This window comes from Pseudorca crassidens, chromosome 5 (assembly GCF_039906515.1).
Source record: "Pseudorca crassidens isolate mPseCra1 chromosome 5, mPseCra1.hap1, whole genome shotgun sequence".
NCBI classification, from domain to species: Eukaryota; Metazoa; Chordata; class Mammalia; order Artiodactyla; family Delphinidae; genus Pseudorca; species Pseudorca crassidens.
Window position 1 is genome coordinate 89,809,872 of NC_090300.1, and position 24,954 is coordinate 89,834,825.

Genomic DNA, 24,954 nt, shown 5'->3' on the forward strand with positions numbered 1-24,954 from the left:
ACCTCTTCCCCAAGCTCTGGATGTTCCACAGGCATCTCAAACTCAACCTGTCTGAAGTGGCACCTGTCACTTCCTTCACCCCTAACTTTCATTTCTTCTGAACTTCCTTGCTTATTGAATGGCCTCACCTCACAGCCATTATTCTGCGCCCGAGTCATCCTTGATTCCTACTTCTGTAGCATTCTCCATCAATAGGTCATCAAGTTCTACATAGTGTTCACACCCAGATCCTCCCCTCCCCCACCAATGACAATCCTCGTCCAGTCCTTTATCACTGTGACCCTCCCTGACAGCACCTTATCTAGTCTTCTTATCCCCAGGGCTATACTCCCTCAGATGCCACTTTCATCTTGGCATTCTCCTGCTGAAAAGGCCTTCAGTGGCTCTGGGAACTTTCAGATTTTCCTCCAAAGGAACGGGAATAGTACTTTTATGACAATATAGAATAGAATAATGAATGCTCATGTACTTATCCAGCTTTAATAATTATTAAAAATTGTACCATTTTCTTTCGTTTACACCTTCCATTTTCCACACACATCATTTTTAGATTATTTTAAAGTAAATACCAAAGATCATACCTTTTCATCTGTAAATATTTCAGTCTATACCTCTAAGGGATAAGGCCTCTTCTTTTTAACATAACACATTACCATTATCATACTCAGTAAAATTAATAATAGTTCTTTAAAATCACCCAATACCCACACAGTGTTTGAATTTCTTCATTTGTTGAAAAAATTGTGCTTTTTTCAGCTTTTAAATTTTGAGTACAAACAAGATCCACATATTGCATTTGGTTGATATGTGTTTTGAATCTCTTTTAATCTGAAGGTAACCGCCCCGCCCCCGCCTTTGGGCATTTATTTGTGAAAGAAAGCAGCTCACAAAGCAGCAGTACAAACCTGAAACACCCACATACTAGATTTTGCTGACTGCACCCTGTGGTGTCATTGAACAGGTTCCTTTATCCCCTGTGTTTCCTGTAAACTGGCAGTTACAGCTAGAGGCTTGGCTAGATTCAAGTAAATACATTTCTCCATCTTTTCCTTGGATTTGGAATTAGTTAAGAAAGTTTTCACCACTCCAGGTTACTGAGGCCTGTATTTTCTTCTAGTACTTTATACTTCTAGTATCATATTTTTAATACTTAAATCCCTATCCCTTCATGATTAATACTAACATATGGTATGAGGAATGATTTTAATTTTATCTTTTTTTTTTTTTAATATGGCTCTCCAGTTGTCCCAGCACCACCTATTAACAAGTCCATCTTTTCTCCACTGATCTGAATTGCTCTGGGCTTTTCTTTTCTTTTTTTTTTTGTGTGTGGGGGCTTTTTTTGATTACTGCCTTCTTCTCTAGTTTCTTTGCCTGCCAATCCCTCACATGGCCAATTACTTGCTGTTTCTCAAAAGGGCTCTGTCCCCAGTGATTGGCCTTTCAATATCCTTCTCATCCCTAAAGTCCTTTTTTGGGGATGTCTTCCCTGATATGTCCCCATCCCATCACATAAGTGGGTGTCCCTCTCTTGGGGGGGGGGGATGTGGCCTCTGATTACCTCTATACAGCATATTAATACCACTGTGAAATAATAGACATATATATGGCCTTTGCCCCCAGTCCCTGGAACAGAGCTCCTAAAACCCTTGTATTTTTCTAAGTGATAAGAGCACTAGTGGCATATTTTGTTCTAATATTTGGTCTTATTCCTGACTCCTGACAGAACTCCTAAATCCTTTGGAATTTTCTGGGTGACAGGAGTCTCTTTTGTTCTAATGAAGAGACTCTTGGTGGGCTCCTGGATAACTTCAGTATGGGAGCTGGTCACCCAAAAGACCTAGCCATGATTAGAAGATTGGAACTTTCAGTTCTACCTCCATCCTCCAGGAAGTGGAGGGGGCTGGAAATTGAGTTAATAATTGATCATGCCCAAATGATGAAGCCTCCATAAAAATTCCTAAAATACAAGGTTTGGAGAACTTCCAGGTTGGTGAATGCATCCATATACCAGGAGGATGGAGCAACCCAACTCCACGGGGATAGAAGCTTCTGTGCTCAGAACACTTTTGGACTTTACCCTATGCACCTCTTCTATATTGCTCATCCTAAGTTATATCCTTTTATAGTTATATCCTACTATAATACTATAGTAATCTCGCAAATAAACTGTATTCCTGAGTTCTGTGAGCTGCTCTAGCAAATTAATCAAACCTGAGGAGGGGGACTTGGGAACCTCTGATTTATAGCTGTTTGGTCAGAGCATAGGTAACAGCCTGGACTTGTGTTCAGCATCTGAAGTGGGAGGTAGGCAGTCTTGTGGGACTGAGCCTTAACCTATGAGATGTGATGCAAACATCAGGTAGACAGTGTCAGAACTGGATTGAACTGTAGGATACCCACCCACACAAAATTGCTTAATGTGTGGAAGATCCATAAATCTGATGTCAGAAGTACTGGGTGAGTAGAAGAAAATAGAAGTTAGCTTTTTCTACAGACAAGCACAAAACATTTTTTCATGCAGTCAAATTTATTCCTTTTTTCTTGGTCACTTTTAAAAATTGAGATATAGATAACATACCACACAACTCACTCTTAAAGTGTATAATTCAGTAGTTTTTAGTATATTCACAGAGCTGTGCACCCATTACCACTACCTAATTCCAGAATATTTTCATCACCCCAGAAAGAAGCCCTGTACCCATTACCAGTCACTCCTCATTCCCTTCCTCCCCCAGTGCCTGGTAACCACTAATTTAACTTCTCTGTGGATTTGCCTATTTCACATAGGATATTTCATATATGTGGAATCATGTAATACATGCTCTCTTGTGTCTGGCTTATTTCACTTAGCATAATGTTTTCAAGGTTCTTCCATGTTGTAGCATGTGTCAATACTTCATTTCTGTTTACTGCTCAATGATATTCTAATTGAATGAATATACAACATTTGTTTAATCTTCAGTTAATGGAAATTTTGGTTGTTTCTACGTTTTGGCTATTACAAATAATGCTGCTATGAAACATTTGTAAACAAGCTCTTGTGTGAACATGTGTTTTCAATTCTTTCTTTTTTTAAACATTTTTTATTGGAGTATGGTTGATTTGCAATGTTGTGTACAGCAAAGTGAATCAGTTATTCATATACATACATCCACTCCTTTTTTCTTTTTAGATTCTTTTCCCATATGGGTCTTTATAGAGTACTGAATAGAGTTCCCTGTGCTTTACAGTGTTTTCAGTTCTTTTGAGTGTATACCTAGGAGGAGAATTGCTGGGTGACATGGTAACTCTTATGTTTAACTTTTTGAGGAACTGTCAAAATGTTTTCCAAAGAGGTGCATCATTTTACATTCCAGCAATTTACATTACCAGCAATGTAAAAGTTTCAAATTTCTCCATATCCTTGTCAGCACTTATTATTGTCTGTCTTCTAGATTGTAATTATGTGGGTGTGAAGTGGTGTCTCATTGTGTACGTGGACCTCTCAGTATTCTAACATTTAGTTTACCTGCCTGGCTCTTCTGCAAAGCTGAAATCTTCATCTTTGGCATCTCTGGTGCTGTCAAAATTAATTAACTTAGAAGCAGGATCACTTTTGAGGTTCATAACACAAACACCAACTTAGAGCACATGTGTTTAGAGCACACTTTTGTCTGGCTTAAATCTATAGCAGTCAGAACTGAGGTAAAAATCTAAGGAAAGCTGTGAACTAGGCCAGCTTCATCTTTTGCTTGTCTGCTTCCCTTTTCGTTACCTAGGCTGCAGTCTTCTCCTTCCTTCTTAGGTACTTAGTTCCAGAAGGGATTTCCCTCCTTTTTTTTTTTTTTTTTTTTTTTTTACATGTCACTCTAAGGCAGTGATTCTCAAATTTTACTGTGCTTTTTAGCATTTGAATCTCTCAAACCCACCCTCATCATTTCTGATTCAGCAGATCAGGAGTACAACTTAAAAATAATGTGTTTTTAACAGCATGCTAGGGGATTCTGATACATGTGGATTGGAGCCCATACTCTGGGAAGTACTGTTCCAAAGAAACCATCTTGTCAGCAGCTTGCCAATTTCCCATTATTATGAGATGCACAACCGTGAGATCACCAATGTCACTAGCACGTCTGGAAGCTAGTGTGTCTGGTGGGGCTGAAACTGGGCCAGCAGGAAGGAGGTCTGCTGTGAGCAGAGCAGGGCAGATTGTTACTCCACTCCACTCTTTATCTCCACACTCTTTTATTCCTGGTCTGGCTCTTGTAACCCACTTAGTTTTTTTTTTATTATTATTTAATAATGATCTTACTAATTATAATTTAAAATCTCAGAGATACTGGCATAATAAATTGCAAAAAAAATATATTAGAGTGGGAAATAGAAAACACTGGGCAGTTTTTCAAGATGGGCAGATAATGCACCACCCCCGGGAAAGGATAAAAAGCCCTGTTCACATGTTGCTTTGCTTTTCCAGAGGCCAATATGCAACTGGGAAAGTTGGATTACATTTGCAGCAGTGAAGTAAGCCATGTAAAGCCAAAACTAAATGAAGGTATTGACAATACATAATGGACCCTGATACCCTGTAACAGACTACTGTTTCTTTTTAAATTTAATTTTATTTATTTTTTTATACAGCAGGTTTTATTAGTTATCTATTTTATACCTATTAGTGTATATATGTCAATCCCAATCTCCCCAGACTACTCTTAAGAGCCAAGATTTTCCCTCCTGTTGCTTCTTCCTGTTGTCATGACAAAAAGAGCACATTTATTACATATATCTTGCTCTCTTCCTATGTTACTACAAGCAGGGAATTGCATTATAACTATGAGGGAAGAATTATTTAAGTACTCCCAACTCTGATATTATATAGATCACAATTACAAAAGGTCTTAAAGCTTAGAGAGTCCCTTTTTAATCTTTTAGAACATGTCAGTAGGGAAAAGTTCAAAATTACAAATAATAGAGTTCTGTTGCAGAAAGAGGGTGAAAATGAGTTTAATTCAAAATCTAGTTTGGTTTTGCTAAAATAATGAGACTGTAGGCTTTATTGGAATATCAGATTAAGAATCAGAGATTACTGGTTTCCGTATTAGGCACACCATTGTTTTCTGGTGTGATCTTGAAAAACTGATTCCACTTGTAAAATAGCTACCATAGTATTTGCTAATGGTTCCTTTTCCTCATGTTACAAACGTTAGAAAACAATTTTTTTTACAAACAAATACAAATGTTATTTGGTAACTGTTTTAATAACCTGTTATGTTCACTGGGTGTGTATTTTGGGGGTGTTTAGGTTCTTTGGTCCTTCTGTCTGTCCTTCCTTCCTCCCTCCCTTCCTTCCTTCCCTCTTTCCTACCCTGCCAAGCTCCCTCCATCATTCTTCAAACAGTCACTGAGTCAGGAGCTATGGGAGGTGCTAAGGATATACTAAAGGGAACCCTGTCCTTGAGTAGCTCATCATCTAGTCAGAGAGACAGATGGTGTTATCACCAAAAGCATAATGTGATGATATTATAGTAGCAATGTGAGCAGGTGCTGTGGGCCCCCAGAGGACAAAGTGGCTACCCATGTGGAAGACTCAGAGTAAAAAACACAGAAGCTAGTCGGTTACTTCCCAAGTTATAGAGAAGTTGGGATTGTTCACATAGGTCCTGCTGTTGCCTGCCTAGCACACATGACCTTGACTCATGGCGTTAGAGAACCTTGCATCTGGGAAGGTACTCAAGGAGATCATCTAGTCCAAAGGTTCCATTTACAGAGGAGGAGCCCCAGACGTAGAGGTGATATGACTTCCCCAAGGATGCTCAGCTATGGAAGTATCATTACTAGAACCCAAGCTTCTTGCAGCCCAGTCTCCACACAATGCTTGGTCAGATCATGCTATCATCACCATTTTGAATCGCTGACTCCACTGAACACCATTGTGGATGTAGACTTCTACTGTGACATCAAGAAGCTATATAAACACCATAAATGAAGGGAGAGTATAGGAGATGTTATTTGTACATATATAACAGACAAAATATCAGTATTGTGAACGTATAAAGAATCCTAAAAACTCATAGAAAAACACAATAACCCAATAGAAAAATGGGTAAAGGATGTAAACAGCCACTGAAGAGAAGAATGACCAAAGAACATGTGAAAAGATGAGAATATTTTACAGTCATCAGAAGGTAAAGACTCAAGAGTATGACAATACCACATTTACAAGGATGGACAGAAATAGGAACTCTTGCATATTGCTTACGAGAATGTTATTTGGTACAACCATTTCAGAGAACAAGCTGGCAATATCTACTAAAGCTGAAGGCGACTTCACATTACATCCCAGCATTTCCACTCCTAAGTTTACACAAAGTCATGAATAAGAATGAAATGAAATGAAGTAGACTATGGATCAGGGTGGATAACTCTGAATAAGATAAATTAAGAGAAAGAGCAGGTTGTATGATCCTATTTACATAAACTTTGTAAACAAGCAAAACAATAGTATCTGTCTATATCTATCTATCTTTAGTAAAATAATATCTATCTATCTTTAGTAAAATATATATACATGGAATTAATACACACCAAATTCAAGACAATTGTTTTCAAAAACTTGGAAGGATCTCAGACTTAACCCCAGTTGCCACAGTTTCTTAGATATTGATAGAAGACCCAGACTCCTGGGTTAGAAGCAAGTACATTATTAGTCTTGTCACAACATGGGCAGAAAGCCTGCCTGAACTTTCCCCAGAGAGGGACACCATCTCTATTTTCTGAGGTGTTCACTATACAAATGTCCTTGAAAGAACAGTGTAGAAAAATTTCAGTCATTGCCTTCCTGTAAGATGTGCAGAAATCAAGAGACCTATGAAGAACTGTCTCCCTAAAATGGTTACTTTGGGGGATGAAGGAAGAGGATGGGTGGAGGTAAGTAGGGAATTATAATCGACTTCTTGTTTCGTAAGCTGAGTTGTGGGTACACTGGTGTTATACTATTTTCTATACTTGTTTATATGTCTGAAATATTTCGTCACCATCATCATCATCAAGAAGCCGTGATGTGCTGGTGTTTGTGTTTGCCCACTTCGGAGCAACAACCCTCATTTTATACAGGTTCTTTGTTTTTGTTTTTGGCCACGTGGCTTGCAGGGCCTTAGTTCCCTGACCAGGGATTGAACCTGGGCCATGGCAGTGAAAGTGCCAAGTCCTAACCACTGGACTGCCAGGAGATTCCTTGTACAGGTTCTTTGCTATTCAAGGAAGTAGCAAACAGTCTCTAAAACATACTCTCATATAGTCTGTCCTTACTAGTGCTTGACCTGCTTGTACTAACTTCACCGATTATAGCCTGCCCACCTCCCCACCCACCTTGCGCACATGCAGCCAGCTGGAAAACTTTACATTGTCTTTGGTCTGGTTAACATGACTCATTTCTCCATTGCTCTTCCCTGGAAAGGAAATATGAAGATGAAGCTAGTACTGCACTGGACAGTAATGTGCCAGCCTAGATTCCGTGTTGTTAGGTATGTGAGTTTCCTAGGGCTGCCGTAAGAAAGTGTCACAAACTGGGTTCTTAAAACAACAGAAATGTATTGTCTCACAGTTCCAGAGACTAGAAGTCTGAAATTAAGATATCAGCCAGGCCACGCTCCCTCTGAGACTCTAGGTAGAATCCTTTCTTGCCTCTTGCTGCTTCTGGTGGTGATGATCAATCCTTGAGCTTCCTTGGTTTGCAGCTGCATCACTGCAACGCATGCCTCTGTCATCACGGTATTCTCTGTATGTCTGTTTCACATTCTGTCCTATTCTCTGTGCATGTCTGTGTCCAATTCTTATAAGAATTTCAGTCACATTGGATTAGGGCCCACCTTAATAACCTCATCTTAATCTGATTACATCTGCAAAGATCCTACTTCCAAATAAGGTCATATTTACAGGTCCCAGGGTTTAGAGGTTCAACATATATTTTGGAGGTGGGGACATAAATCAACCTGTAACATTAGATCTGTAGAATTTTTAAGGAATAAAGCCATTCAGGTACAGATCTGTACCTTTCCCTGACCAGCAGCTTATCTCCAACTTGTACCCACCTGCCAAGACCCTTCATGCTGAATGAAGGAAGGCTTGCTGGGAGAGTCCATTATGTGACTGTTGTATGAAAACAGCTTCCCCGGAGTGAAGTGGCCTTGCAGTTCTGAATCCTTTTCTTATTAGAGGCTGGAAGGTCCTAGTAAATGAAGCATTTCATCCCACAAGTTTTATAACTACTGCAGGGAACTGAGCTGCTTTAATCACAGGTTATACTTTTTTTTTTAAGATAAACTTTAAAGTAATTCCTGTAGTTATTGATGAGACTGTTTAAAATTCCCTCTGCCTGATGTAGCCTTGGAAAACCATCTTCTGTAAACTTATGCTATAAGGCAGAAAGATACATACAACTGGATTTTATTTCTGGCACTACATCTACTATCTGGGTGACTTTGGACATTCTCAGTTTCCTCAACTGTAGGATGGGAACAGTAACACCCAAACTATCCACCTCCCTAGACTATGGGTGACCTGTGTTTTGTGACCTGCCGAGCACCAGGCAGAGCAGAAGGCAGAGCTGTCCCACCCGGGCTCTGGGTTGGGGCAGTGCTTTTCCACTCCCACGCGTTCACCAATCAATCAGTTATTGACTGTCTTTTTTCCACGTGTGGAGATGCATTTATAAGCCCAACTGCCCTCGGGCAGAGGAGAAGGTTATGCAGTCCATCTCACATAGGATATTAATTTCCTTTCATAGCTTGGCTTCCAGCTTTCCTGGAACAGCTCATTCATCTCATCGAAAAGAGCAGTTTACCCCTTGGGAGCTATTTATTCTCTATTCTTTTAGATTCTCAGCATTACAAAATGAATACTATTCAGAGTACTTCCCTAAGAATCATGCTTTACAGACCTCATCTCACCAATTTCATTATGCCAACAATAATCTGGACAGAAATACATTTATATACTCTTTCCTCTTTTGGCTTATTATTTAAATTTTATTTTAAACATTTCAATTCCAATAAAAACATGGGAAAACAGTGAAGAGAGGTTAATGATTGACAGGCCAGGAATATAGAACAATACACGGTCTAGGTTCTAGCTACTTTAGGATGAACTTTGTTCATTCTATAAATATTTGACTCCCCACCCTGTGCCAGGCATTGTTCTGGGCATGGGAGATACATTACTAAGCAGTGTGGACATAGCCTTTTGTCCTCACTGAGATCACACGTTTACACATGGAATGCCAATTCAACAAGCAAGTGCGTTAATATTCAAGTTGCTGTGGAAGTGCATGGCACAGACTTTCCAGGGAATATCTTCCTAAAGGATGAGTAGGAATTAACCAGAAAAATGTGGGCAGAGCAAGAGAAATGTCCAAACAAAGGGAACTGTGTAGCAGACATAAGGAAGGAAAGAGAGGAAGGAGGGAAGGAGGAAAAGAGAGAGAGAGAAGGCAAGAAGCGAGTTTGAAGAATTAAGGGAAAATCAGTTTGGCTGAAGCCTGAGGTGCCTGAAAGGCCATGATAGTCCTGAAAAGTCTTAAAGTCATGTTAGAGAGGTTGGGGCTTTACTCTAAGGACAATAGAAAGCCTTTGGAAGGTTTTACGTGCTACCAGCCCATTGCTATGCCCATCCCTGGACACCCAGTGCTGCCTCTGTTGCTGCTGAACAGCTGCTTTCCTGCATCACTGGCTCCCAACTCAAAGTCTGGGGAAAGCAGATCTGATTGGTAGCGCCGAGGCCACAGACCCGAGCCTGAGCTTGGTGGGGTTGGGAGGGGTGTGTTCAAGATAGCAGATGCCTGCCGTTCTGCTGCCCTAGTGGAAGGAGCTCTATCTCCAGCAGAGACTCATGAAATGAGGAATTTCCCCAAAACATATAGGAATGGGGTTCAGATTCTGGGCAGTTAAAACATAGCCAAATTCCACTACATTTGGAATCCCTTTCACATGCCACACCAAGACTATCCTACAGAACAAATGTTCTATAGAACACACTTTGGGAAATGCTGTGATATTTTTTTCACAAGAACTGAGGTCAAATCAGGTATGTCCTGAAGACCCTAACTCGCCCTAATCTAACCATTTAATATCATAAAACTTAAGGACCGTTACTACCCAATTTAGTGCTCAATTACATCATATTTTCATGTTTTGTAATATTTGCTAATTGTTCCATGTATTTGTTTCTCTTTGAGGATTTTATCTGTGACATTATTTGGAGTCAAGCATGTATTTGACACTTAGTACATACACTACAGTTTCTGTTTTCATACGAGCGGAGGTAGCCCAGCTAAGGTTGTAGCTTTCAACAAATCCTAAAAAAACACCCCAGGATGTCAGGGAAATGGCTGTTCTTAATTCTTCAGCATTATTTCTACAGATATTCCTTTCTCTCCATTTGTTTTCTTCCTGTGGGACCCCTATTATGTTGATGTCATAATTGGGTCCATGCTCCCAATTTCTTAATTTTTCTCTTTATATCCTACATCTCTTTAGGTAGATCCTCAACACGATCCTCCAGTTCTCTAATCCGTTATTCATTCTAACGTCCAACCCATTGCTGAGGTCTTTATGTAAACAGTATTATTTTTTAAATCTGGGATTTCCCAGTTGCTTCATCTTTCATCTTTATAGCTGTAACCTGTTTCATTTGAACAACGTCCTCCTATCCACATCTCTTCCAGGATGTTCACTTTGTTTGTCATGAAGTCTTATTCTTCCTGTTCATTAACTCTACTACATCTGGTAAAGGTCATTCAGTTTGACATTTCTCACGTAACTTCCCTCTGTAGATCTGTTGTTATTTTCTCCCATGAGCTCTGATTCCCTGGGCTATCAGCTACCTAGGGTCGTTGAGTGAACTCCAGAGGGGAGGAGCTAAATGTGAGGGGAGTTCAGGGAAGAAGGAGGGACTGGAAGGGTGGAGAGCCTCTGAGTTGACCATGCCCCTTTTCACCCCCCTCCAGGGGTCCAGTCCCCGCCCATCTAATTTTACTTCTACCTTCCCGCCCCTCATCCACCGCCCCCCAGCCCCACTGTTCCTGCTCCCATCCTAACCTGCCGGCGTCTGCCCCGTGAAGGGGCCTGTGGGAAAGCAGGGACAGCTCAGGGTCAGCAGGTCAGCAGGCACAGTGGTTACCCTTCTCCACGCCAGCCTCCACAGACGTTATGCCGCGAGCCAGCCCACCCTGGGTGGGTACTGCTTGTTTCCTCCCTCCCGATGACGATGAGGCAGGGCAGGCAGCAGTACACCTGGGCCAAACTGAGGGAGGCAAAAAAGCACCACAAGAAAGCTCTCCTCCAACCTATTCCCTACCCATGGGCTCTTAGACTGAGGGTGGCCACGTGCCTCTCACCCCAAGAGCTGACCATCTTCTGTCTCTCCAGGCCTCTCACAGACTTTGCATTAGCTCCTCTGTCCCACTGCCCTCCGTCTGGCTTGAGGCATCTCCAGCCTTGGCTCCTGGGAGAGAGCCAGGGGCCTCTGTTTGTTCACCAACCTCTTAGGTATCTGCGTCTGCTCATCTCTGTGTGTGATTCCTTTTTCCTCTTTATCTTTCCTGTCTTTTTCTTTCTATTTCCTGCTTATATTCCTTCTCTTGGGAGGAAGAAAAAATTATAAAGAGGTAAAAATAATTATTTTATGGTTTGAGGCAGAACACAAGGATCTACTCCCTGGATTTTATTTATATGCTGAGTGATTGCACTGCAGGCATGTTTCTTCTAGAGCTATTCTGAGGCCTACTTAATTAATGCTCTAAAGATGGAAAAGCACTACAGAACTACGATGATTGTCAGAGTTATGATCTGATGTTTATCAGCTGTTGTTTTTTTTTTTTTTTTTTTGCCGTACATGGGCCTCTCACTGTTGTGGCCTCTCCCGTTGCGGAGTACAGGCTCCGGACGCGCAGGCTCAGCGGCCATGGCTCACGGGCCCAGCCGCTCCGCGGCATGTGGGATCCTCCCGGACCAGGACACGAACCCCTGTCCCCTGCATCGGCAGGCGGACTCTCAACCCCTGCGCCACCAGGGAAGCCCTATCAGCTGTTTATTTCTGTAGTGGTATTCATTGCCAGACCGGTGCCATTTGTAATTTTAAATAAGTATCGGCAGGATATAAGTATTACCTAAAGAAAACTGCTTTCTAAACAAGACAAAGCCAATCATCTGCAAACATCATCCCCTTCAAAATCTTCAAAGATAATTTCCTGAGACTAGCAGAAGCGGCCTCAGGGAAGGCCATATTTCAGAGACACAACTATTTCTAATCATGGAGTAAACACTGTGGCCAAGATGATATATATGACTTGAATTCTTCTCTGGTGCTCAGGTAAGATGTTCCTCTTTAAATGGGCAAAGATAGCCTGCAGTAGCCCAGATTTGCTCCCTTTGGTCCCTGATCACTTATGTCTGGGTCCAGGTAGATATCTTCCAACAAATGTCCTAGCTAGAGAACACCCCATGAAATCTTTTGGTGGGGTTGATTTGGGGGCTGCCCAGAATCCAGATACCTTGCATGTTTTAGAGGAACTTCCTCCCCTCCACACCACTGTGTGAGTTTTGTGGGAGGCAAGGCTGCCATAGGGGGCAGGTACAGGACCCACGCTCAGAGAGTTGGATGCTCCCACTTGGTACTTTCAACAGTGATTAAATGATACAAAGATGAAGGAAGAGTTTAACACTCGCTGTCAATGGTGACATCAGTAGGGACCATGACAGCAGGGCCCAGGGGTGACCATGTCTAATGGCAGAGGAGGTGGTAGTGGCTAGGTGAGCATCCTGGCCACACATTCCTGCTGCATGACTGTTGTTATAATTTCTTGCAGTGTATTCTCTCTTGGTCCCCATACTGTGAGCTTAGGAACTCAGGTTGGGTGCTATCCAATATCCTTCTAGTAAATTCTTTTTCTCCTTATGTTAGCCAGTTGATTTCTGTTGCCTGCAGCCAATAACCTTGCCTGACCCCACACCCTCTTTCCTTCTCTGTCTACTTCATTCATAGCCCACAGCTAACTTGAGCCTTACTGTCCACAGATCTCCCCAAACCATCTCTGCACACCCAGACTTCACTCTGTTTGCCTGTTTCCTTATCCCCCACTTTTTATCCCTTTATTACCCAGATAAACATTGTCCTTCTCCTAGAAACCTATAATTCCTCCACTCTGGTGAAGACCGTGCAGGGAGAGAGTGGGGACGAATACAGGATTCCTTTTTTGCAAGTATTAGAGAGGATAAAATAAAACTGTGAGCATTTACGTGCTAATTTTGGGGGGAGCATAACGTACACCCCCAGTTACACAAATTAAAATAGTTGTGAGTCACTTCCTCCACAAAAGGGCAGTTAGATCTAAAGGGACAGAAAGAGTCAGTCATTCTTGTTTGCTATGGCTTATCTTCATAGCTATTTAGTGGGGATCCAGAAATACCAGTTCTCAGGATTAATACTGCCCTAGAGGAACATATAGGTTAACTGCTTAGGTCTCCAAGCTGCCCTATGTCTGGCACAAAGAAGGAACCCAGCATTAATGACAATAAAGCACAAAAGAGATGAAGACTGGTCCACAGGGTGGTGGGTGCCTGTGGCTCTGTGAAACACTGAAGGAAATCTGTCACATTCACCGTTTTCCTTAGTGTCAACTCTGCTTGCCTGACTTAACACAGGCAAATGGATGCCTGGATGATCCATGGAGGAAAAACAGAAGTGAAAATCCTCTTGTTTCAGCTTTCAGTAACTGTAAGGGAGTCAGACATAAAGCTCTTAAACTGTATGATCAAACAACCTGACTGTGGAATTATGACTATGGTATTTAAACACTTTTATTGTTGTTGATAAGCATAACAGATGTGCTCTTGTGGGAGGTTTAGTAGAAATATCCGAGGAAATGTCCTCAGGAACCTGAGTTATGTTCCTGGCTTTGCTTCAAACTAGTTGTATAATTTGGACAAGTAATTTATTTTACCAGCTCTGTTTTCTCTCCTTTTAAGAGAGAGGAGATTGGGTAATTTAAAAGGTCCTTTCAGCTCTTAAGTTTAAAATACAATTACCTCTTTCTTATGGTTTTGAGGGATATATATATATATATTTTTTTGTGGTACGCGGGCCCCTCACTGTCGCGGCCTCTCCCGTTGTGGAGCACAGGCTCTGGATGCACAGGCTCAGTGGCCATGGCTCACGGGCCCAGCCGCTCCGCGGCATGTGGGATCTTCCCGGACTGGGGCACGAACCCGTGTCCCCTGCATTGGCAGGCGGACTCTCAACCACTGCGCCACCAGGGAAGCCCTTGAGGGATATTTTGTGTTTCTTTTATTGATAGAAAAAATAGAAAAAACATCACAAATGCAAGCCCAATGACACACTTCTGTAGCTAAGCAGACTTGACAAAGAAAATCTTGACATGAAAAAAGGGAAATAATGGTACATGAAGTCAAAACAAATATATACTGATTGCCCAAATAATGTATGCTCTTCATCCTCCACTGTTGGTATTATTAACATTCTATAGCAAAACCTTAAAAACTGGGAGACCGGCTCTGAATCAGGAAGGAAGGAACAAAACATATCTCCTGAGATGAAGAAGAAAGAATATTTTGCCAGTAGCAAAGCTTCAAACGACCAGAGAACAGGAAGAACCTTGATGGACTGACAGTGTTCACAGAAGACTGGAAAGACAAAAGGGATGGAAGAAGCAGAGAGACAAAAGATACATAGAAAAAAGGAGCAACAAGAGAATGGTAGAGATCGGAGATGGTGGTAACAGAGGGGAAGGTTGGGAACAATGGTAAGAACAATGAGCCCCCAATAAAGAGTTGCTTCAAACTCTTTAGTCCAAGATAGGCTATAAATGTATACACACGTACGCAGTACTATAATACTAAAAATATAGGGTGGCCTTTTCAACAAATGGTGCTGGAACAGCTGGATATCATATGCAAAACAAAAACAAAAACCAAACAAAAATTCTAGACAGAGACCTTACACTTTTCACAAAAACGAATCCCAAATGAATCAGAAATCTAAACGTGAAATTCAAAACTATAAAACTTCCAGAAGATAATATAAGGAGAAAAGCTAGGTGACCTTAGATTTTACGGCAGACTTTTAGATACAACACCAAAGGCATGATCCGTGGGGAAAAATTGATAAGTGGTACTTCATTAAGTTAAAAAATGTCTGCTCTGTGAGAAATGCTATTAAGAGAATGAGAAGACAAGCCCATAGACAAGGAGAAAATATTTGCAAAACTTGTTTCTGATAAAGGACTGGTATCCAAAAGAACACTTAAAATTCAACGACGAGGAAACAAACAATCCAGTTTAAAAATGGGCAAAAGATCTGCAAAGATGCCTCACCAAAGAAGATATACAGATGGCAAATAAGCATATGAAAAGATACTCAACTGTATATGCCATTAGGAAACTGCAAATTAAAACAATAAGAGGGCTTCCCTGGTGGCGCAGTGGTTGAGAGTCCGCCTGCCGATGCAGGGGACGCGGGTTCGTGCCCCGGTCCGGGAAGATTTCACATGCCGCGGAGCGGCTGGGCCCGTGAGCCATGGCCGCTGAGCCTGCGCGTCCAGAGCCTGTGCTCCGCAACGGGAGAGGCCGCAACGGTGAGAGGCCCCCGTACCGCAAAAAACAAAAAACAAGATATCATTCTACACCTATCAGAATGGCTAAAATCTAAAGCACTGACAACACCAGATGCAGATGAGGATATGGAACAACAGGAACTCTTCATTCATTGCTGGTGAGAGTGCAAAATGATACAGTCCTTGTGGAAGACAAGTTTGACAGTTTCTTATAAAACTAAACATACTTTTACCGTATGATCTAGGAATTAAGCTCCTTGGTATAAACCCAAATGAGATGAAAACTTATGTCCACACAGAAATCTGCACCCAAATGTTTTTGGCAGCTTTATTCATAATTGCTAAAAATTGGAAGCAACCATGATGTCTTTCATAGGTGAATGGATAAATAAACTATGGCATATCCAGACAATGTAATATTATTTAGTACTAAGAAGACATAAGCTATCAAGCCATGAAAAGATATGGAGGAACCTTGAAAGCATATTGCTAAGTGAAAGAGCCAAGTCTGAAAAGGCTACATGCTGTATGATTTCAACAATATGACATTCTGGAAAAGACAAAACTATAAAGAGAGTAAAAAAAACCAATTGGTGGTTGCTAGGGTGTGAAAGAAAGGAAGAAGGGATGAATAGGTAGAGCACAGGGGATTTTTATGGGAGTGAAATTATTCTATATAACTCACCATAATGATGGATATATGACACTATGCATTTCTCAAAACCCATAGAACTGTACAACACCAATAGTGAACCTAATGTAAACTGTGGACTTTAGTAAATAATAAAGGCCAATAAAATATCAATATTACACCAATATTTGTTCATCATTAGTGTACCACGCTAATGCAAGATATTAATAATGGGGAAACTGTGTGAATGGGGGAGGGTGGGGAGAGGATATATGGGAACTGTCTGCACTTTCTGCTTAATTTTTCTGTAAACCTAAAACTACTTTGAAGAATAAAGTTTTGTTAAAAATATGTACATATAGGGGACAGTGAGGAAGCAAACAAAGTTGAAAATCTTTTGCAGCCAAGGTTAGGCAGAGGGAGAGGTGAACTTTTATCTATACTTTTAAATGTCCACAGTATCAAGTGTAAGTTCCCAGGTAGCCAAAGGATGTTTTTACTCAGGACAACATGTTACTTGATGATGTTAGATAAACTTTAATTTTGCCACCATTTTTGGAAATTAAGTATTTTATTCAAACACTTAAGAGTCTAACCAAAACATAGGTGATCTTCACTTTTAAATAACCAATACTTTCATAATTACATAGTGACGCCCCTGGCCATCCTTGGGATCAGCTGTAGAAGGCTGGGTCCAAAATAAAGTTCCTTAAAATTATGGATTGAAAACTAGCTCCTCAAAACCTTTTCAGTGGTCCAAATAAGAGAAAATTTCCCACTTCTTGGGAGCTGTGACAGGGAAGTGGATTCCTACAGCTTTCTTATCAGGAAAGAAAACTCATATTCAACTTTCACTGGACACATTTTTCAATATAAGACAACTTCAAGCCACCTTTACTCTTCTTGTTAAACTAACTGAAAAATCCCCTGTTGAATCTTGTAGCAAAATTAACATCTGCGTATAACTTCTTCCCAAGAGTAAAATCAATTTCTTTGGCTATTACTGTCACTTCAAATAAACTGAGGGGATGAGGGGAATAAGAATTTGAAGTAATTAATTATTACAGCAAATTAATTTTATTAATAACATTTACTATATAATTTAAATTTGCTATATAACATTCAGCTTTGCTTTTCAGGAATGGAGCACTATCTTTTAACATGTAAATCAACTGCTTCTCCTATCTAATTTTTACACACATTCTTATATATAAAAACCGAAGGATCTTAGGCTGAGGACTTAATAGAATACAATGTTATTCTTATTGCTGACCTTAGGTTTCAAGCAAAATACAGGTCCTTAGGTTTTGTTTTGGTTTGCATCGCCAACTAATGTACTGGAAGACCTCAAAGTTTCCATTTTCAAAATGTCCAAGTAAAGAAAAGAAAGATCAATGTTTATAATTTTTTTTTTTAGCAAAATAGAAAAGACTATATTGTCTGGCAGCCCATGATGTATTTGATATTTTTCTTAGCAAATAAGCAGAAAGGAAGGTGAGGCCCTAATTCCAATAGCTCATTCGATGTGCCTTTAAATCATCAACGCACCATCTTGGTGTGTTGACATGAACTTCAGTCAGCTCCAGCGTTAAACAATGCAGGAAGAGCTGGCTAACATACTCCGGGGTGCTGCATGGCAACGTGTTATAACATCAACAGGGTGTGGTTACTTCTATCTGAAATGAAGAAAGAAATGCTGGCACTTCTAGCAGCAAAGAGGTTTCACGGTATCTTCAAGTCCCTTGGTCTTTAAGATTCAAGCTAACAGTGAGGAATGACATAGGAGATACATCTGGTAACACATTGAAACCAAATCAGGAAAGGCAGAAAGGCTGAAAATCTCGATGAACTGTATAAGAACCTAAAACACCCTGTCAGAAGGGACCATCACAGCAGTAAAATCTACACAAAACAAAATAACAACTGAAAAACCAAACCCAACACTACAGCAAGCTTATAGACATGTCACTCAGCAAGAAACAAAAAGGAATTGAAAAACAAGTTCAGCACAAGTAGCAAAGGTAGAGGTCCATTGTACAGTTTAGCATATGATTATCAGGTCAGGGCAGGCAGAAGATGGGCCGTGCATAAAATCAGACTCATAACTGGAGTAATGTCAGCCCCTAAATACCCTTATGACATGTCAATACTCTTTTCTCAGAGCCACGCAGGAAAATGTGAGAGGTGACTCTACGGACTGAATGTTTGTGTCCCCACATCCCCAAATTCATATGTTGAAACCTAATCCCCAGGGTGATAGTATTTGGAGGTAGGGCCTTTGGAAGTTAATTAGATCATGAGGTTGGAGCTCTTGTGATGAGATTAGTGCCCTTATAGTAAGAGACAGGAGAGAGCTGGCTACTCTCTCTGCTCTCTGGGCCACATGAGGACACATCTGTAAGTGCTGTTTACAAGCCCAGAAGCCAGCTCTCACCAGACACAGGTCTGCTGACACTTTGATCTTGGACTTCCCAGCCTCCAGAACTGTGAGAAATCAATGTTTGTTTCCTAAGTCAGCCAGTCTATGGTACTCTAACAGGCTGAACTGACTGAGACAGTAACCAACCACCCAGGTAATGTGCTAATGAGATGATTCTTCCCAAACAAGCACCAGTCCAGTTCAGTAAGGAGATGTGGGAGGACAGCAGAGGAGGTTCCTCTGCCTCATTTTGTAAAGAAAACGGGGAGAGTACCTACGACTTGGAGAGAACTGAGGCTATTGCATCAACATTTTAAATTCTTCTAAGTAGTAATGTATACAGCTAGAAGTTACCCCTGGAATGTCCTGTTCATGAGGACTGGATAGGCTTTTTCAGTCTGTATCTGACAGGCTGGTATAACTGATTCTAGATACTGGTTGATATTAATAAAGCCAAGATTTGTTCCTTAGGCATAGACAACTATATGTCATTAAAAGATAAATGCCTCAGTGTAATAAACAAAATAAAAGAAATAAGTCCAGAGAAACATTTCAAATTCAAAAATCTATGGCAAACAATGAATTCTGTCACTGAAAGCCTCAGAGAGGACCTCTTGCTGGGTCATGGTTAGATTTTTATTTAAGGGCTTCTTATCAACATCTAGCTCAAATATAAACATCTTATTATTGTCGCCACGTGTCTCTACAAGAGTATTCTCATTTCCCAATAAACCTGCTTTTATGCCCTCTGTCCCAGTCAAACCCATCCCTGACAATTTTCTCAACAAGGTGATTTCCTTCTAGTTTGGTCCCAGCCCTTGACACAATGAAACCCTATGCCCCTTGAAAGGAGTCTCCAGACACTTCCCCTCCAGGGACTGAAATGAACCACAATCTTGCCTGACCTGTACCTTCAATCGTTATTTTCATTATCCTTCTTTAAACCAGTCACTCCATTCCTTCAGGGATTTTTCTTTTAACGGTAACTTCGTATTTACATTACTCTCAGCCTGGAAGGCATGTGAGACTTTTCCAGGTGCTAGCTTAGCTAATTAGCATGACACATTTGGCTAAATAGTTCTCCAAGACAGCGTTTGGTATGGAAGATGCAGTGGCTGACAGGAGAGGTTAGGAACAAAGTCTCCCACAGAGGTTTCCTCTCTGCACCAAAGCTTAAACTTAGAATAGTCTTTCTCCTCCAAGCTGAAGGAAAAAGAATGGCAAACATACCAATGGCTTGAAGCGAAAAGTGAAAAAGATTAAAACGAAAAAAATTAGTCTTTTTTTTCCTAAACCGAATTCTTTTTTCTCCTTTTTTTTTTAAAATGCACTTATCCACATTGTTTTAATTTTTTCTTCCTTTGCTTACAGCATTATAGTCAGTATTTGCAGACAGTGTCTTTATATGAAACATCCGGTGTAATTTTAATGATGATTAGTCTTTTCCAAAAGAAAAATCTTTAAATAAAATGTACTTAATTGAGAAAAACTTGTGTGAAGTCAAGATTTCTGGAGAGCTGCTCTCTGGAGAGCTAGATGCTACGTGAAAATTAGGAAATAAAATTTGTGTTCATTGGAAAAGAAATGGGAAGCATTTGAAAAAGAGTTCAGGAAAGTCTTCTTTTTATAATGCTCTGTAGTGTGAATTTAATGATTTCATGTGCTACATGTCCATTAGTGCCAATATAAACCCTGTTATATGTATTTCATTCAATATTTTTCAGTTTTCCAATTAAGAATACACCTATGTCTAAACCAAATTCTTAGTTGCACTGAAGACAGGTAGATGGGAAATGACATGTGCAGGGGAGAGAGCCCTGACCAAGACTTTGCTCAGGTTAAAGGAAAAAGGTTCTGCTCTTGGGCTCATAGCTCTTTATTTAGCAGAGTTCTTTAGTGAGTTTGGGGTTGGTCATGGAGGCAAAACTGCTTGACGTGAGAGAATAACAAAAATTTAGAGACTGAGAGCACAACATTTGGGGTGAGGGGTGGCCAAGAAGATCGTGACAAGACAGGGCCTGAAAAATAGTGCCACCATCCTGATATTTCTCCTGGTGGAGGAATAGCTGGTAAATTGTTATGACAGTGTTGCTTAGATTTCTGGTTTAATCTATCACCTACTCTGTGCTGTTCTGCAATTCCCTTATGTTACTCCAGACCTTCAGTAAAATTCTGCTATATCCAACAGGATTGTGTTCATGGTATTAGAAAGAGGGGGCGCTGGTCTCCAACATGAGGCAAAAGGAACCAAGAAGAGAGGAGGCCATCAAGAGAAACAGAATAATGGTTTGGATGGGCAGGTCAGAACAATGCCATTTCTGGAGAAAGCAACTGGAATACAGGACTGGAGGGAGAGAAGGGCAATTTTCCAAAGTAAATTGATTGAGGATTCCACTGTCTTATTTGCACATTAAAGAGAAGTTTCAGAAGGCTGTAAGATTTGAGGACATCTGGTTCATATTATTGCATACTGGCATTAAAATAATTAAAACACTTGAGTTTTCTGCTAGTCTTAAGGTTTCCAACTATATTTCTCAGACTAGTAAAATTTAGGGACTGTCAGCTTTTTATTGTATTATGCAAAGATATTTTAAAAACTAATTATCACCATTGTTTCATAAAATAAAGAGCATTTTAACATACATACAGGCAAAATGGAAAGAGCATAATCCCAGAACAATTTTTTAAAATTTTGTTTTTATCTGAAATGATCTCACATTCAACCTACTAAAAAGTATATTTTATTTAGGTTTAGCTTAAAGAATCCTTAAATCTTTTTTCAACTATTTATTCATTTTTTCAAAAACATTAGTAAACCTGTTATGTGTCAAGCACTGTGCTAGGTACTAGGGTATAGAGATGGACATGACTCTGCCCCCATCCTCAATATCTCACGGTTTTCTGGGAAAGCCAAGTAGGTGACCCTAACTGCAAACAGTGCAACATGTGCTGAGGTAGAGGAACTCACTGAATACTGCAGCCAAAAAGGTCCAAAGAACAGTAAAAAAGCAGTCACTGTATCTCTAAGCAGCAGTGTAAGAAATACTAAAGCCTGATGTAAGGTCTTACTTTGCACACATCATTTGAGTTTCCTTACCAATGATTTAGGGGGAACCTGGCAGTACACCCCAGCGATCATGGGGTTTTTCAGACATTTATTTATTCTGAGCCAATAACAGGGCTGGGAACACACTTCAGGTGCAATGTCAGCTGGTCCATACAGCACACAGAACTGGAAAAGGTGGGTTACAAGGAATGTGGGGAGTAAAAACTGACCCCCCCCGACTTGTCTACAGTGGAATGGCTCTGCACACAGTCACTCTGCTTACTTCAGGAGTACAACCTAAAGGTCAGCGAGGGACAGGACAGGGTAAGAATATGGTGACATGGTCCATGGTGAAGACCAAGCTTAGGATCTGGTGCCAGACTGGAGATGGTGCACTTGCTCAGTACACACACTTGGGAAATGTCTGGGAGTGGTGATGGGCACACTGGTCCCTCTTGGCTAAATACTACCCCAAGCTACCAGGTTTCTGAGTTTTGATCCTAAGTGAGAGTTAGGGAGGCATATCATGGTATCCCAATCATCTGGTTCTGGAATTTCCCCAGTGAGTGGGGAATGCTGGCATAGTAAGGGATAGATATACATTCATACACATGTATACACATATATACACATTCATTCACATACATTCCTGGGAAGAAGATCTAGAGGCAGGTACACTGGGGAGTTTTCTCTTTTCTCTGTGCCTCCTATTAGAGGGGAAAAGCTAACTGTATGCATTTTCTTACATTATACAATCAGAGTATATGTGTCAAAGGGGGTAGTTGCTGGAATAGTCCTTTCCTTCCCTTGTCTCAGCTCAAGTTTTGTCACAAATAGGTCTAGAACTTTCACTAAATTATCCATCCTTGTATAAAATCAAAACCTCGATAAATCGGCTGATGGCTGCAGTTCCAATATCTTTGGCCGGGTCTTCTGGCTTCTCTGAAGCACAAACGTGTGACAACGGTACAGAAACACAGACAGTGACTCTTGAACACACAGAGGTTCTGCAGCTTGGTCTGTTCTCACACATTCCCATTTTAGATTCTGAGCAGCTCTCCCTCCCCATGTGCTATGAGATAGAAGTCTGGCAGAATCATCCAAAAAAGATGAGGTTCCTTCCCCGCAGGGGATTAGGAACAGAAGTGCGGTCCTTTCCCTCCTCAGCCTTAGAAATCGTGACCTCCCTAGAGAAGGGCCCAGCAGGGGGCCAGGACCCGCAGACGGTGCGGGGAACCAGCGCCCCTGCAAAGCCCAAAGATGCTAGAGACCAGGCCGGGAAGGCGCGAGAGGAGGCGAAGGTGTCCCCGAGGCCGGTAGGGGAGGATGCGGCAGCTTGGGCAAGGCAGTGATTGCTTTGAAGGAGAAAGGGAACGAGGGTCCCTTGGTCCCTGTGGTCTCCCGAGGTCGATTCCCCAGGGACCCAGAGCAGCGACGGGGCTCTGAGGTCTGGCAAGTTCCTGGGAGCGAAGGGAGCGAGTGTCTTACCTGGCCGGGCTGGCTAGTGTAGTTGAAGGAGTAGATGTTCTCGGTGCTGAGGCTCACCACCCCGTTGTAGATGCGATCGAACTCAGCGCCCCTGACGGGGTCGCGGGGGTCGTGGCGCCGCGCTAAGGGTTGCGCGGGGAGCCCGGGTGCAGCCGGCGGCAGAAGCCAGGATAGCGCGCAGAGCAGCGCGCAGAGCAGCGTGCAGCCCCGCATGGTGGGCGCCGCGTCCCAGGGGAGGGGGCGAGCGAAGACCCGCTCCTTCCAAAGCCCCTTGCGGGCCCCGGCGCCGGCTGCAGCGCAGCGCAGCGCAGGCGATGCCCGGCAAGCCCTGCCGACGAGTGCTGGCAACGCGCTGGCGAAAGGCTGATCAAATATTGGTGCAGCCTCCTGGGGTCTCCACGGAAGGTCACGGGGCGGAGGTAGGGGGTGCGGAAGATAGGGGGACCGGGGGCTGCTGCTTTGCTTGCCGGCTTCTAAGTCCGTTTCCTTCCCCCTTTCTCATTTCTGAGAATTCCCCAGCTTACCCAGCCAGAATTTCAACCATCTCTTCCCCCTAAACCTCAAAAAAAAAAAAAAAAAAAAGAAAGAAAGAAAAAAATTGCGTTGGAGACATTAAAAAGAAATATCCACTAGTCTTGAAGAATCAACCTGACCAGCCATTGAGAGGAAATTCAGTCAGTTTCAAATAAATAGGCACGCGGCTGCAAGCGAAGAAATAGAAAGCAACAGAGCCTGTCCCCAAAGAGGGTGCACAAGTTCGCATTTCCAAACTGCTACCTGCAGAGACCTCCTGCTCGTCTGAATGACGGTTAACTCTCAATTCTCCCTTCTCTAACAGAATTCTCCCTTCTCCCTTCCCAGCCACCTGCTTTATTTTCTTATCACCTCCTAATCTCAAGGAGCCTCACGTCATCACTTTCTCTCTCCCTCGCCATACGTGTACGTATGTAAATATGTACAGTCATAAAAAAACAAATAGATATGGTAAAGAAAACAATTTCGAACACCGCCTCAAGTCTAGTCCCGGAAGTTGTCAAAGACGACCCAGAGCAGCTGGCTTTGTGCAGAGGGCACAGCTTCTGCCCTAACTTCTTGTCTACTTTACCTCTGCAATGACTTCTTAGATTTAGCAGAATCCCCAGGATTCTGTATTGTTTTTCAGGAGAGAAACCGCAGCCCCAAATCAAAAGGAGATACCCTTCAGGAAAAAATTAGGGGAGTCAATTTAAACAGTTGAAGAGGCAGGTAAAGGGTGGGTTGAGAAGAGGATCCCTCGGAAGTCCTGGCAGAACATCAGTCACAAGTCAGAAGGACTCTTTTCTTTCAGCTTCAAGTTATTTGTAAACTAGAAAAGAATATAATTGAGTTCAACCTGAGGGAACATTAAAAAAGAAGCCACAAAGAAGGAAAAATATCATGTTCAAAGAATTACAGATTAAAATCCTAGCATTTACCATTCAATGGGAAGTGTTTCTCTCTTTTTTTAACCTTATTGAATTACTACAATTTATTAAAACATCAAAAACAATGAGCGCAATACATTTGGTATAAAGTTATAAGCGCACAATCAGAAAGCAATGCAGATGGGCGATTGAATTAGATGACTTCCTATTAGTACTTTTATTAGAATTTAAAATTTTTTTACTTTTAAAAAAATGTTTTTGAAAATATATCGGCATGAGGACAAAAATACTGATTTAAAGAAGAGTCTGGGGGTAAAGTTTAAAATAGAACTGATTGTTTTTGAGAAACATAGCATGATA

General features: G+C 41.4%; 1 protein-coding gene across 9 annotated transcripts in view; it reads right to left on the minus strand.

Annotated features, from left to right (window-relative positions):
- Positions 1–24,050, minus strand: part of SIDT1 (SID1 transmembrane family member 1) — an 88,611-nt gene extending 64,561 nt beyond the window's left edge. For 4 of the 9 annotated variants that reach the window (XR_010943737.1, XR_010943736.1, XM_067738884.1 and 1 more), the window contains exon 1: positions 23,192–24,049. Coding sequence is in view for 5 of the 9 variants with exons in the window: in XM_067738884.1 (XP_067594985.1) it covers positions 23,192–23,404 (213 nt within the window). In the remaining 4 variants the exon portion in view is untranslated. Of the gene's footprint in view, positions 1–23,191 lie in introns of all 9 variants that reach the window. The other 5 variants (XR_010943735.1, XM_067738880.1, XR_010943734.1 and 2 more) reach the window with 3 other exon arrangements.
- Between the last annotated feature and the right edge of the window lie 904 nt (positions 24,051–24,954).